At 41.7% G+C, this 12,918-nt stretch overlaps 1 protein-coding gene across 9 annotated transcripts in view; it reads right to left on the reverse strand.

Moving 5' to 3' along the window:
* Positions 1-12,918, reverse strand: part of THSD4 (thrombospondin type 1 domain containing 4) — a 348,910-nt gene that overhangs the window by 24,835 nt on the left and 311,157 nt on the right. For all 9 annotated transcript variants that reach the window (XM_072870146.1, XM_072870150.1, XM_072870148.1 and 6 more), the window contains 4 exons: positions 11,423-11,519; positions 10,244-10,486; positions 2,865-2,994; positions 1,127-1,331 (listed from right to left, as the gene is read on the reverse strand). In XM_072870146.1, coding sequence (XP_072726247.1) covers positions 1,127-1,331; positions 2,865-2,994; positions 10,244-10,486; positions 11,423-11,519 — 675 coding nt within the window. The remainder of the gene's footprint in view (positions 1-1,126; positions 1,332-2,864; positions 2,995-10,243; positions 10,487-11,422; positions 11,520-12,918) is intronic.

Here is a 12,918-nt window from a genome sequence, read left to right on the forward strand (position 1 = left end):
ACTCCAGATGGATTTTAATTCTTCATGAATAATGAATTAACCAACCAACATATCTTTACACTTTGTCTGCCTAGGTATTTCTAATTTTTTTATCAGGAATATATCAACATACCACAGATACTTCATGACTAAGAAGTTAACAGTGCTACTATCAGCCTCAGAAATGCAGCAACTGAGGGAGTTAACTCACATAGGCTTTACCATGTGGGAAGACCCACTAATAAAGCCACACAGTGTCTGCTGCGTAACTCTTTAACCTACTGTGACTGTGTGGATGGAAAGCTGTGCTGCTACTGCCAGGGCAGCTAGCCCATGCACAAAACACTGTGTGCTGCAACATGCATTCCAGCACAGGCTGGGGGAATTAGGAGCAAGAAAGCACTTCAGTAGAAAGGAAAAAGAAGGTTTAAGTTCAGGGTTTAAGCTGGAATTTTTCACGGTCTATCCACCCACATAATTCAGCAACTCTTAAATTTTTTTTTTGCTTTGTTTCATGGCTAACTGAGATTTGTTTATCACTACACCTAAAACATCAGCATATTTTCTCTTTCAGACAATGGCCATGAAAGTATCTAGGATGGTTGTCAGGTTGGCCAAACCTTTTGTAAGCAACACAGAAATTAAAGCTCAAAACTGTACCGTCTGCATTTATCTGAAAGTTTTGGTATAGCCTCAAACCAGCTAAAGTAACAGCAACTACTGACTCTATCCTCAATACATACATGAGGTTAAATAACTCCTGGAACTAAACTCTATGTGCTATGAGAAAGAGCAGTAAGTTTGCCACCACAGGCAAACCTATCAGGACTCTCCCAACTCTACTTCATATAGTATTTTAAAAAAAGCATTGCTCAGAAAGCTTGTGTACTTCTGTACATACACATCTGCGTGTTTTGTACTACTCAATCGCTCTTTTTCAGCTTGTTTCTGGTTATGAACAGTAAACTTTAATGGTCATAACTGAACAGGGTTTTCTTGAACTAAGATTCACGTATTTCCAAGTCTTTTCACATTCCATTTCCCTGTTTTAAACAAAAACAAGTTTCATGTTTGATTAGTGATACCTGGAAGAAAATTCTTATTCTTTTCTGAAGTTTTATGCCCCCCATTAATCAGTCACACTTACTGAAGTCCACTCTGTCCTAATCTGCCATTCACTGCAGATCTTCAGCTGGCAGGTGCTGGTTGTCTCTGGTTTCTCCAGGTGATGACAGCGGTATTGCTGAACTGTCAAGGTACGATTGGCATACATTTGCCGGCATAAGATTTGTCGATGCTGCATACCAAGGCCGCATGTTTTGCTGCACTCAGACCACTCCCCTATATCCCAGCTAAAGAGAAAAAAAAAAAGAAGACATGTTTTTTCAGTAAAGATTTCTCTAATACTAATCTTAACAGAACTCGAATGACATGATTCTGATGCTGGTACAGAATCTTATAAAATAACACTTAAGCCTCTGCATGCGTAACTTAATCCTTTATGAAGACCATGTTATATACTTGTAACCAATCTACCTGTACTGGTTGATATTAATAAGCACACATACAGATTGCACAATTCATGGTTTCAAGACATATTACAATAATAGCAAATTATTGACATAGCAAATTATAAGCAATGAATAAATACATTTAATTTTAGAGACAAAAAAAATCCCTAGATATATTCTTCTCATTCCAAGATTTCACTGTATTTATTTAAGCACTTTTGTATAAACATGTCATTTTCCCCTTTCAGTTTTCATTTCAAGCATGAAGACATACACAAATAAGGGAAGTATCTGAACTGTTCACACATTTTATTTCAGAACTCTTGTGGAGAGCAAGCAAAATCTCTGTATTCTTTTTAATAAATATTTATATATCTTTGTTTATATTCTTGATATTATCCTGTGTAAACAAATGAAGCTGAATTAGTATGAGTTGTTAGAAAAGAAAAAGGTGAGAAAAATGCTTGGTGAGAGAAGACATCTCCAAGTAAACGGCTTCAGAAATTGCTAGTCAGGCATCTCTAACACTGTAACAGCACTTACACCATTAGAAACTTCCATGGGATAAGGAGTGGCCACTTGCTGCTCAGAAGAGAACTGAAGAATGTAACCACAAGAGAGATGGAAAATACAGCTGCTGACCTGAAATGAAGTTGCTATAATGGCAACTGGGTTTAACCCTTTTCTGTTCTTGGTATATACCCTGGATGAATTGACCTTTTTTTTTTTTTTTTGACTATTTAAAAGAAGTTTCTTAGCCAATTGTAAGTCACAGTCTCCTGACGGCAAGTGTCTTTTCAGAAGGAAATCACACCTAAGCTGGTTGTATTAGTGTGCTGGAAACAAGGACTACCACTTCAGAATCCAGTCTTCGAGTTGAAGAACTACTGAATCCCAGGAAAGAGAGGTGATGTTTATGAGGGGGCTGTTGTGAGTGCTATCGGCCTAATCTCATCTTTAAATATGACACCATGGAATGAACAGGTGGTACTACAGCACACCGATCCACTGTGGAGTGATACAACCTACTGAGCCTCTTCTTTAGACAGGTATATGCAGAAGCCTGTCACTTGAAAAAATGTACCCACAGAGAGACCACATATAGTGTGCATGCCTGAACAATCACACAAATTTTGAGAAATTGCTATATTCACTTGTTGCCAACTTCCCTTTTGTCTTGTCTGAATGCTATTGCTCCCTGTGAAGGGGAAGAAGGTCACCAACAACTAAGGAAAAAATATCCACCATACTTTATGACACAAGTGCATAGTACTTAGAGGTTCAAACTACTTTCCTACTTAGAATAGCCTCATTCACATGCAAAACCTCAATGACATTGGCTTATTTCACTTGACTTAAATTGTAATATCTTACAAAGCTGGACATGGGAAGAGGTTGCAGGCCTCCTCTTCTGGAATGGGTTTGGTGCTGCTGTCACAGTAACTCTCAGATACCTCCTCGTGAGTGATTCTGTTGACACAGTGGAAAACTGGGTACTGTGACCCTGAAATGAAGAAGAAAATTAGGTGATGCGTTGCAAAAGACTCTGCAGTATAAGCCATAACAGTAGCATCCAACACTGATGCAGAAAGGAAAAGCGTAACTTAACAACAGGAAATATAGACTATTTTATCCAAAATTTCCAAATGTGAGAGCTGAATGCTATTCTGTTTACATTGTAGTATTAAGGGAAGGCCTTAATATATAGAAAGTACAGCATGGCATTGTAGGAAAGGCTGAGAAAATATTCTCCTTGGTCTGCATGAGATTCTTTATAGTGCAGAGTGTACTAACATTAAGTATTCAGGCAATTTAAAAAAATGCAGCCAAGCGGCGACAACACAGGCTTGAGAGGAGGCAAAATTCAGCAGTCATTCTGTTGTGCTTCTGGAAAAGACTGAGCCTCCTTACTTTAGAGTTACATGGTGAGTAAACACATGAGAATATTATCCACTTTACCTGGTTTTTGAAAAGATTCAGAAGATAAAGCTTACAGGTTAAACATTACTGTAGACTCCAGACTCACTAAAAATTACTATTCTCCACATTTAATGCTCAGTCTTTAAATAATTTTCATGCTAGAGCACAAAGACAGAACTCTACTTCTATTACTATTGCAAATTGAGTACCAAAATGATGACAAAGAACAAGGTGCTAACATGCCTACTTGTATTTGATAAGTGAAAAGTTGGAGTACATTAACAAGTTTCCTGACACAAGTGATTGAGGAGCCAACCAGGAAAGGTGCTCTGCTAGACCTAATACATAAAAACAAGGAAGAAAAAGACAGGGATGTGAAAATCAGGGGCAGCTTTGGCTGCAGTGACCATGAAATGGTAGAGTTCAGGATTCTAAGAGGAGGGAGAAGGGCAAAAGAGTTTTCTTGCCCTTCCGTTAAGTTTACGGTTGGACTCGATGATCTTAAAGGTCTTTTCCAACCTATACGATTCTGTGATTCTGTGAAAAGGCAGGACCACAACCCTGAATTTCAGAAGAGCAGACCCAAACCTCTTCAGAGATCTGCTTGGAAGAATCCCATGGGATAAAGCCCTATAGAGAAGAGGGATCCAGGACAGTTCGTTGATATTCAAAGACCACCTCCTCCAAGCTCAAGAAAGGTCCGTCTCGACAAGTAGGAAATCAAGCAAAGGTGGCAGGAGGCCTGCATGGATAAGCAAGGAGCTCCTAACTAAATATAGACATAAAAAGAAGAACAAGAGGTATAAGCAGGGGCAGGTGATCCCAGAGGAGCACAGAGATGCTGTCTGATTGTACAGGGATGGGGTTAGGAAAAGCAAGGCCTACCTGGAGTTGAATCTGGCAAGGGATGTGAAAGGCAACTCTACAAGTACATAAACAGCAAAAGAGAGATTAGGAAAAATTTTCTTTTTAGTTCTTTTTAGAAAGTAGTACAAAAGTCTGTTGATCCTCTCTCTGCCATATTTACAGCATGTAAAGTGGCAGCAACCCCTCCTCTCACTGTGGTACAGCAATGGCACAGGACACCGCCGTGGTAACAGGAGCCATTTGGTTACAAGACAAACAGGGCTCAGCCAAAGAAGAGTGGTCAAGGTACAACCCACAACTGCCAGTTCAACCACTTGAACCTAGACCCACTGACTTAAAAATTGGGTGATTTTAGTTGTTTTAGGCTATCCTACAACAAGTAACTCCACATGACTAATTATTTATTGTTATTGAAGCCTTATTAGTGCAGATATTCAGAATTATGCAGAGAAAGAAACCACAAACAGGAAAATTAACTCTGAACTGAAAGAGAAACAGTTAGACCTAACTTCCTTCCACAGAATGAAATAAGCACAAGTAGAATGCTATTCAACCAGATACACAGTTTACATTTCTTCCCACAAACTTTTCCTGGAATGCTTTCCTTCTCGGATTTCATGTTTGTCATTTTGCCTTTGAAATGCGTGGATGATGTGTGATCGTTCTGAGTAAGGCTGTATGTTTAAACTACACTATACTGACTGACCTTGATATTAACAATATACTTAGAATTTGGGGAAATATAGTGTACAACCTGAAGACAGAGTCATAAATGCCTAATTCTCAGTGTCTGCAGTCAGAATGAGATAAAAAACAAAATTCAGGTGGTTTAAGCAAGCACTTTTTAACAGAACTCATATTGCTCACACTCCCACTGCTCTTGTCTGAAACACCTACATTTATCTAGGAAGCCTACCACTCTATCTTAGGAATGGACCCTATACAACAGTGTCTCTAGACCAAGCATCAGAAAGATTACAGAAAAGTGTTTTTTTTCCATGTTACTGGCAAGACAGGAGGAAGCAGGGCACAAGTTATCAGCTTCATCTTTCCGCAAAAGACTTCTCTTTTCCTTAGATCAAAACATGTCTGCACATTTCCAAGCACCAAACTGCCATGCCTCTGAGTCAAAGGCAAAAAGAAGTCTCATCTTGCCTAGAAGACCTAGGCAATTTGCACAGAAAACTCAGCTGCATCTTTGTTGGTATTTGTGTCTAAAAGAGTGTAGAAAAGGGCTAGGTTGCAACACTCAAAGCTTATGTACCTCAAATGTGGGTTTACTAAAGCCTGCACTGTCAGTGACCCTGATTCATAAGATTATTGACACTACAAGTCTTAGGCCACTGGACTGAAGATCAGTTTTCTCCAGCTTTCCATTCCTAACTATCTACTTGAACTTGCAGTCTTTGTCTAAGACCTGTGGTTAATTAGGTCCACATTTTTTACCTCCTCAAGCTCAAAACCTCTATAGATTTAATAGTAACTGCTAAATAATTTTTTAAATTGTGTTCATATATTTTGAAATTAACAATTCAAACATCTCATCCTGGGTTTACTGAAATCAACTTCCTTTGTCATGCTTTGTCCAACAGGTAATTTACACTTGTGATTAAGAAATAGAAAGAAAAGACATCAATATTTTCAGCCACGTATTCAAAAAAATATTGCACCACACATCTGTAGTAATTCTAAATTATGACTTTATGACTTTAAATAAAATAAGGGTGGCCATAGTTGATGGTAACTGTTGGCTGGCACGCTTCAATTTCAGGACAGAAAATTTAAAATTACAATTCCCACTAAAGTTATATTTGTTCAAGAATTGAATTCTATGAAAAGTAAGGCTTTGTATCTCACCAGCTAACTTACACTAATACTTCAGAAAAAGCTATTATATTTTCTGAAATCAAAGGAAAAAATCAGCAGTTTGCACTCTTTAACCTCCTTTCTAATTCTTCTTTAAAAAAGTAACAAACATGCTGCCATGACTGATAACAAATTACACATCCCAAGTCATTTCCAAGGTGTAGATAACAATTTTAAGGCACAGGCTGTGCTCACAGAAGATGAAGTGAGGTACTCCTCCTGTAAGATCTTTCAGGCAAAATTTGGACAAAGTTCCTGTGCCTCCAGGACTGGAGGAATTTGCAGTGCATCAGCCCTTTTCTCTCTGGACAACAGAGAGGGATGATGCGCTACTTCACTTCCCTGACAGGATACAGCAGCAGTTTCCACACTGTCCAAATTCTAGCAGATGTACTTGCTCAGTCATCTTAAATGGAAATCTGGGACAAGAGCTGGTGGCAGTTCTCATGGGAAGCATTTTCATTTTTTTTTAAATTATAATAGTCTTTTTTTTCCAAGCCAAAGTTTTACTGAAAAGTGCTTTGAAATCTCACAGCTTTTCATCAAAACTATTAATTTATCCTCCTTTTTTCCTTAGGTAGCACAAAAATAATCTTTCTTTCTTTCTTCTTCCAACTTAAAATTTCCTAACATTATTTAGCTTTGACAGGTTCATTTTGGAAAAAGAAAAATAAAAAAAAAAAATTAAAGACCATGTATCATCTACATTTCTGCATGAAGAAATAAACTAGCAGAAAAAAGGAAAACATGGAAAAAAGAAAAAAGAAAGTGTCCTATATTGAATCATACAAAATTAAAACAAAGCCTTAAATAGCACAAGATTTTTTTCTGATTTTTTCACTCCATTTTTTATCAGCCTATATAACAGAATCACAGAATCGTATAGGTTGGAAAAGACCTTTAAGATCATCGAGTCCAACCATAAACCTAACACTACCAAGACCACCACTACACCATGTCCCTAAGCACCTCATCCAAACATCTTTTAAATACCTCCAGGGATGGTGACTCAACCACTTCCCTGGACAGCCTGTTCCAATGCTTGATAACCCTTTCAGGGAAGTAAAATTTCCTAATATCCAGCCTAAACCTCCCCTGGTGCAACTTGAGGCCGTTTCCTCTCGTCCTATCACTTGTTACCTGGGAGAAGAGACCGACCCCCACCTCTCTACAACCTCCTTTCAGGTAGGTGTAGAGAGCAAGAAGGTCTCCCCTGAGCCTCCTTTTCTCCAGGCTAAACGACCCCAGTTCCCTCAGCCGCTCCTCATAAGACTTCTGCTCTAGACCCTTCACCAGCTTCGTTGCCCTTCTCTGGACACGCTCCAGCACCTCCACGTCTCTCTTGTAGTGAGGGGCCCAAAACTGAACACAGTATTCGAGGTGCGGCCTCACCAGTGCTGAGTACAGGGGCACGATCACTTCCCTAGTCCTGCTGGCCACACTATTTTTGATACAAGCCAGGATGCTATTGGCTTTCTTGGCCACCTGGGCACACTGCTGGCTCATATTCTGCCAGCTGTCAACCAGCACCTCCAGGTCCTTTTCTGCCAGGCAGCTTTCCAGCCACTCTTCCCCAAGCCTGTAGCGTTGCATGGGGTTGTTGTGGCCCAAGGGCAGGACCTTGCACTTGGCCTTGTTGAACCTCATACAATTGGCCTCAGCCCATCGATCCAGCCTGTCCAGGTCCCTCTGTAGAGCCTTCCTCCCCTCAAGCAGATCAACACTCCCACCCAACTTGGTGTCATCTGCAAACTTACTGAGGGTGCACTGGATCCCTTCATCCAGATCCTTGATAAAGATATTAAACAGGACTGGCCCCAACACAGAGCCCTGGGGGACACCGCTTGTGACCGGCCACCAACTAGAGTAAACTCCATTCACCACCACTCTTTGGGCCCGGCCATCCAGCCAGTTCTTTACCCAGCGAAGAGTACACCCGTCCAAGCCATGAGCAGCCAGTTTCTCCAGGAGAATGCTGTGGGAAACCGTGTCAAGGGCTTTACTGAAGTCTAGATAGACAACATCCACAGCCTTTCCCTCATCCACTAGGCGGGTCACCTTGTCATAGAAGGAGATCAGGTTGGTCAAGCAGGACCTGCCTTTCCTGAACCCATGCTGGCTGGGCTTGATCCCTTGGTTATTCTCTACATCCCGTGTGATGGCACTCAAGATGACCTGCTCCATCAGCTTCCCCGGTACCGAGGTCAGGCTGACAGGCCTGTAGTTCCCCAGGTCCTCCTTCCAGCCCTTCTTGTAGATGGGCGTCACATTCGCTCATCTCCAGTCTACTGGGACCTCCCCAGTTAGCCAGGACTGCTGGTAAATGATGGAAAGCAGCTTGGTGAGCACTTCTGCCAGTTCCTTCAGTACTCTTGGGTGGATCTCATCAGGCCCCATAGACTTGTGAGTGTCTAAGTGGTGCAGCAGGTCACTAACCATTTCCCCCTGGATTATGGGGGCTCCATTCTGGTCCGCGTCCCTATCTTCCGACTCGGGGGGCTGGGTAGCCAGAGAACAATTGGCCCTACTATTAAAGACTGAGGCAAAGAAGGCATTAAGTCCATCAGCCTTTTCCTCATCCTTTGTCCCTGTGTTCCCTCCCCCATCTACTAGGGGCTGGAGATTCTCCTTAGCTCTCCTTTTGCTGCTAATGTATTTGAAGAAGTATTTTTTGTTGTCTTTTACAGCAGCAGCCAGATTGAGCTCTAGCTCAGCTTTGGCCCTTCTAATTTTCTCCCTGCACAGCCTTGCTACACCTTTGTAGTCCTCCTGACTTGCCTGCCCCTTCTTCCAGAGGTCGTAGACTCTCCTCTTTTTCCTGAGTTCGAGCCACAGCTCTCTAGTCAGCCAGGCCGGTCTTCTTCCCCGCCGGCTTGTCTTTTGGCACCTGGGGACAGCCTGCTCTTGTGCCTTTAGGACTTCCTCCTTAAATAATGTCCAGCCTTCCTGGACTCTTTTGCCCTTTCGGGCTGCCTCCCAGGGGAATCTGTCAACCAATCTCCTAAACAGGCCGAAGTCCGCCCTCCGGAAGTCTAAGGTGGCACTTCTGCTGACCCCCCTCGCCGCTTCTCCATGTATCAAAAACTCTATCATTTCGTGATCACTCTGCACAAGACGGCCTCCAACCATCACGTGGCTCACAAGTCCTTCTCTGTTTGTGAACAAGAGGTCCAGCAGGGCACCTTCCCTAGATGGCTCACTCACCAGCTGTGTCAGGAAGTTATCTGCCACACGCTCCAGGAACCTCCTAGACTGTTTCCTCTCTGCTGTATTGTATTTCCAGCAGACATCCGGTAGGTTGAAGTCCCCCACAAGAACAAGGGCTAGCGATCGTGAGGCTTCTCCCAGCTGCTTATAGAATAGTTTGTCAGTCTCCTCATCCTGGTTGGGTAGTCTGTAACAGACTCCCACCACAATATCTGCCTTGTTGGCCTTCCCCCTGATTCTTACCCATAGACACTCAACCCTATCGTCACCATCATCAAGCTCTGGTTAATCATCATCACTGGTTAATTACCAGTGCCTCTCTGTCCCTCTTCCTTCCCACTTCTCCCCTATGAAACCCTTAGTTTTCTGAAGTCACATTATTGCTGTTCCAGCAACATCCAATGAGGCAAAGATATGGCTGATGGAATCCCTGTGAAACCTTCCCGTAAAGATCAGAAGACTGTTGACAAAGACACAAAAAGCACTGAGGGTATATCTGACAAAGCTGGAGAGGCCAAATGGAAGGATAAAGAATGCCAAAGAATGTTGAGGAAAGCAGCTGTGTATCAAGGGTGTGAGAGAGAGCAGCTTGCCATAAAATCCTGAAATATTTCCTTTCAGAGGCAAATGGCATATATTCCCTTTTAATTTACATACTTTGTATTTCATATTTTTGATTTTGTGTTTCGACTGATTTAAATATAAGCACACATAATAGTACTGACACATCTTTTGCTTGTAAGATAACAGAAAACACCAGGTCCAGCAATGCTTTGTGCATACAAGAGCTGCTGAATAGTCACACTGCTTCTTCCCTCCATGCTTCTCCTCTCCCATGCTGGAATGCTCCCGTGTGTCATCTACTTTCTGTGCATGGTGTATGAAGCACTTACCTTTCCCACATGTAGTACTGCACTCGGTTTTTCCAATCTGTTTCCAGTTGTGTTCTCGGTTTTGTCTTGGTGGTTGCACAGCAGACACCTGGTTTTCTGGCTGATGAGAAGGAAATCTTCCTGGCTGAATAACTGGAAAAGTTCCAGCTGACTGTCCAGTGAGAGCGTCTGTCTCCCTATGCAAATCCTCATCCTCATGGTTTGTACTTTCTGGCATTCCTAACTGACCATTCAAGGGCTCCCCTGATGATGGACAATAACAAAAATGTAAAATAATAAGCCTCACTTGCAAATATCAGTCTGTGTTTTCATCCAATAATAATCACAACTGGAGCATCATAAAACTTGAAAGCAGCTTTAATCTGCTATGCAGAGACCTCCTAATAGTGTCCTGCAAAGACTGCATTGCTTTAGACTAAGATAACCAAGTCTCAGCCAGCAAATACATTAAAAACTCAAGAATCTCCAAACACACTGTAGAGTTAATGCACCCAGTGTCAAAATTTCCCAAAGCTTTTTTTTTTGTACCATGCTCTGTATTCTGTGCCTCCCCATGTCACAGCACAGCTGCTCCTCGTTACAAACGGACTGCAAACACACTTAGAAATTTGTCAAGGCAAGTCACAAACATTAAAAGTAGTACCAAACTCACTTGCAAATTTTCTGCTGTCCTTCAGAACTTCATACCAGTACACACAGCGCATATCCACAGCTCAGTCAGGAGCACGAGCTGTCCAGATTCTAGCTTGGGAAGGCAACAGTTTTGTATTTGATCCTCTCCAGTTGGGAGAGGAAAGAGAAACTGTGAAGGGTTGGTTTTAAATTATCTTAAACTCTGAAGAGAAAACCCATGTTCCATTTCATTTCTGAGACATGGTACATCACTCTAGCTCATGCAAAGCCATGGTTAACACTTGTTTAACACATGGTTAACACAAATACACAAGTTGAGTGTAGAAATACATGACCAGATTCCCTGCTACAGTATAAATAATCCCTGCCAGTATTAATACACTGAAGCTACCAAATCTATGCAGACTTCTCTTTCAACATGTAGGATGAAATTCTGGGCCTCTCCCACATCAGTGGCAGCATTTACACTGAATTTAATGGTATGAATTTCTCCATTAGCTTATCAGGTAACAAAATATTTAATAATAGGAAATAGCGGCATTTTACCTGGCCTCCTGTGAGCAAGCAACTGAGGACTAATGACATTTTCTCCTGGAATGATATACTCATAATGGATACCTGGGTTAGGCTGCTGATGTATCATCTAAAAAGAAAAACAGCCATATATTCAGTTCTTCCACTTGTTATATTACGAATACTTAAATATGTACTTGAACGGATCAACTACATAACATTATTTGTCATTGGTCAGGATAGAAACAATGATTAATGACTGTCTCCAAAAAATGCAAAAAAACTATTTGTTTCTGGAAAAAATAAGAAAATACAGGTTACTATGTTTGTAAACAGAGCTAGCTTGTGATGGCAGAGAAACTTTCTCTAAATCTTCTTTGAAAAATGTAAAACTGACATGCTCGGGGCCAAGGAGCGGCTGTGGGCTGCACCAGCCACGGCCTCGCCTCTCACCACTGTGGGCAGCAGAGGCTCACACCAGGCCGCAGCAGCAGAAGAGAACGGTCCTAAGGTCACCAAAACATTCTCAGATAGAAGGAGCTTTACAGATGCCTTAGGAAACATAAGCAAGGAAGAAACAAAGCAGAGAAAAATAAATACCACAGACCTCAATCTACCAATCTAGCCAACTGCCTTCTTTAAGGTTTATCAGTTGTACTTGAACAGAGCACATGCAGACAGCACATATGTGTTATTCTGTGTGTACCATCTCACAAACCAAACTGTTCCTTTCATCACTGTGCAGCTACCTCCGCACCACTCAGTGGAGACTCAACAATCAACTAGCTAAAATTACTAACATTAATGCCGCTCTCACCATAAGCATTGCTCAATAAAGATCAAGAGAACACATTACGAAGGCCCACATACTTGTTGCAGCAGCTGAAGAGCGCTGGTGCAGCCCTCCTGCATCCTTCCACGTTAATTTTCAACTGAATGAAGATGTAATGTAAGTGCAGACAGACTCCCACTGCTCTGCAGCTAGCCACCACAACTCTATCAAAGTGTTCTTTATGAAACACAGGCAGACACCATAAGGTTTTCTCTTTTAAATGTGAAAATGAAGCTGAGTGGTTTCAGAATGCTGCTGCACAAGCCCATGTGAACTGACATGAGCATGCCTCTGAAAGTCAGTGTCACTTCTTGTGTGCTTGTTTAAGCAGTTAGGCATAACAAGACCTGAGCAAGATATGAAAAGCTTTTTATGAAAGCTTTTTAAAACTGTTAGCAGCACACTCCATACCCAACTGGCTTGTATTACATTGCTGCTGCTGAGAGCCTGAGCATACTCACTAGAAATGCAGGGATGCCATCAGCTGCTAATTTCAGTAGTTTAGCTTTGATTACTTCAGTACTGCTTCTACTGACACTGCTGCCTTAAAAGCCCTGAGCTCTTTGTGGGGATTGGTCTGGTAGAAGCCTCAGATTACACTTTACTTAAAGTACCTTTTTTTTAAAAACAAAACAAAATGAAACAAACACCAGAGCTTGCACTAGTTCTTTGGTTCTGACAAACCATGGGCCGAAAA

Source organism: Ciconia boyciana, chromosome 8 (genome assembly GCF_034638445.1).
Source record: "Ciconia boyciana chromosome 8, ASM3463844v1, whole genome shotgun sequence".
NCBI lineage: Eukaryota > Metazoa > Chordata > Aves > Ciconiiformes > Ciconiidae > Ciconia > Ciconia boyciana.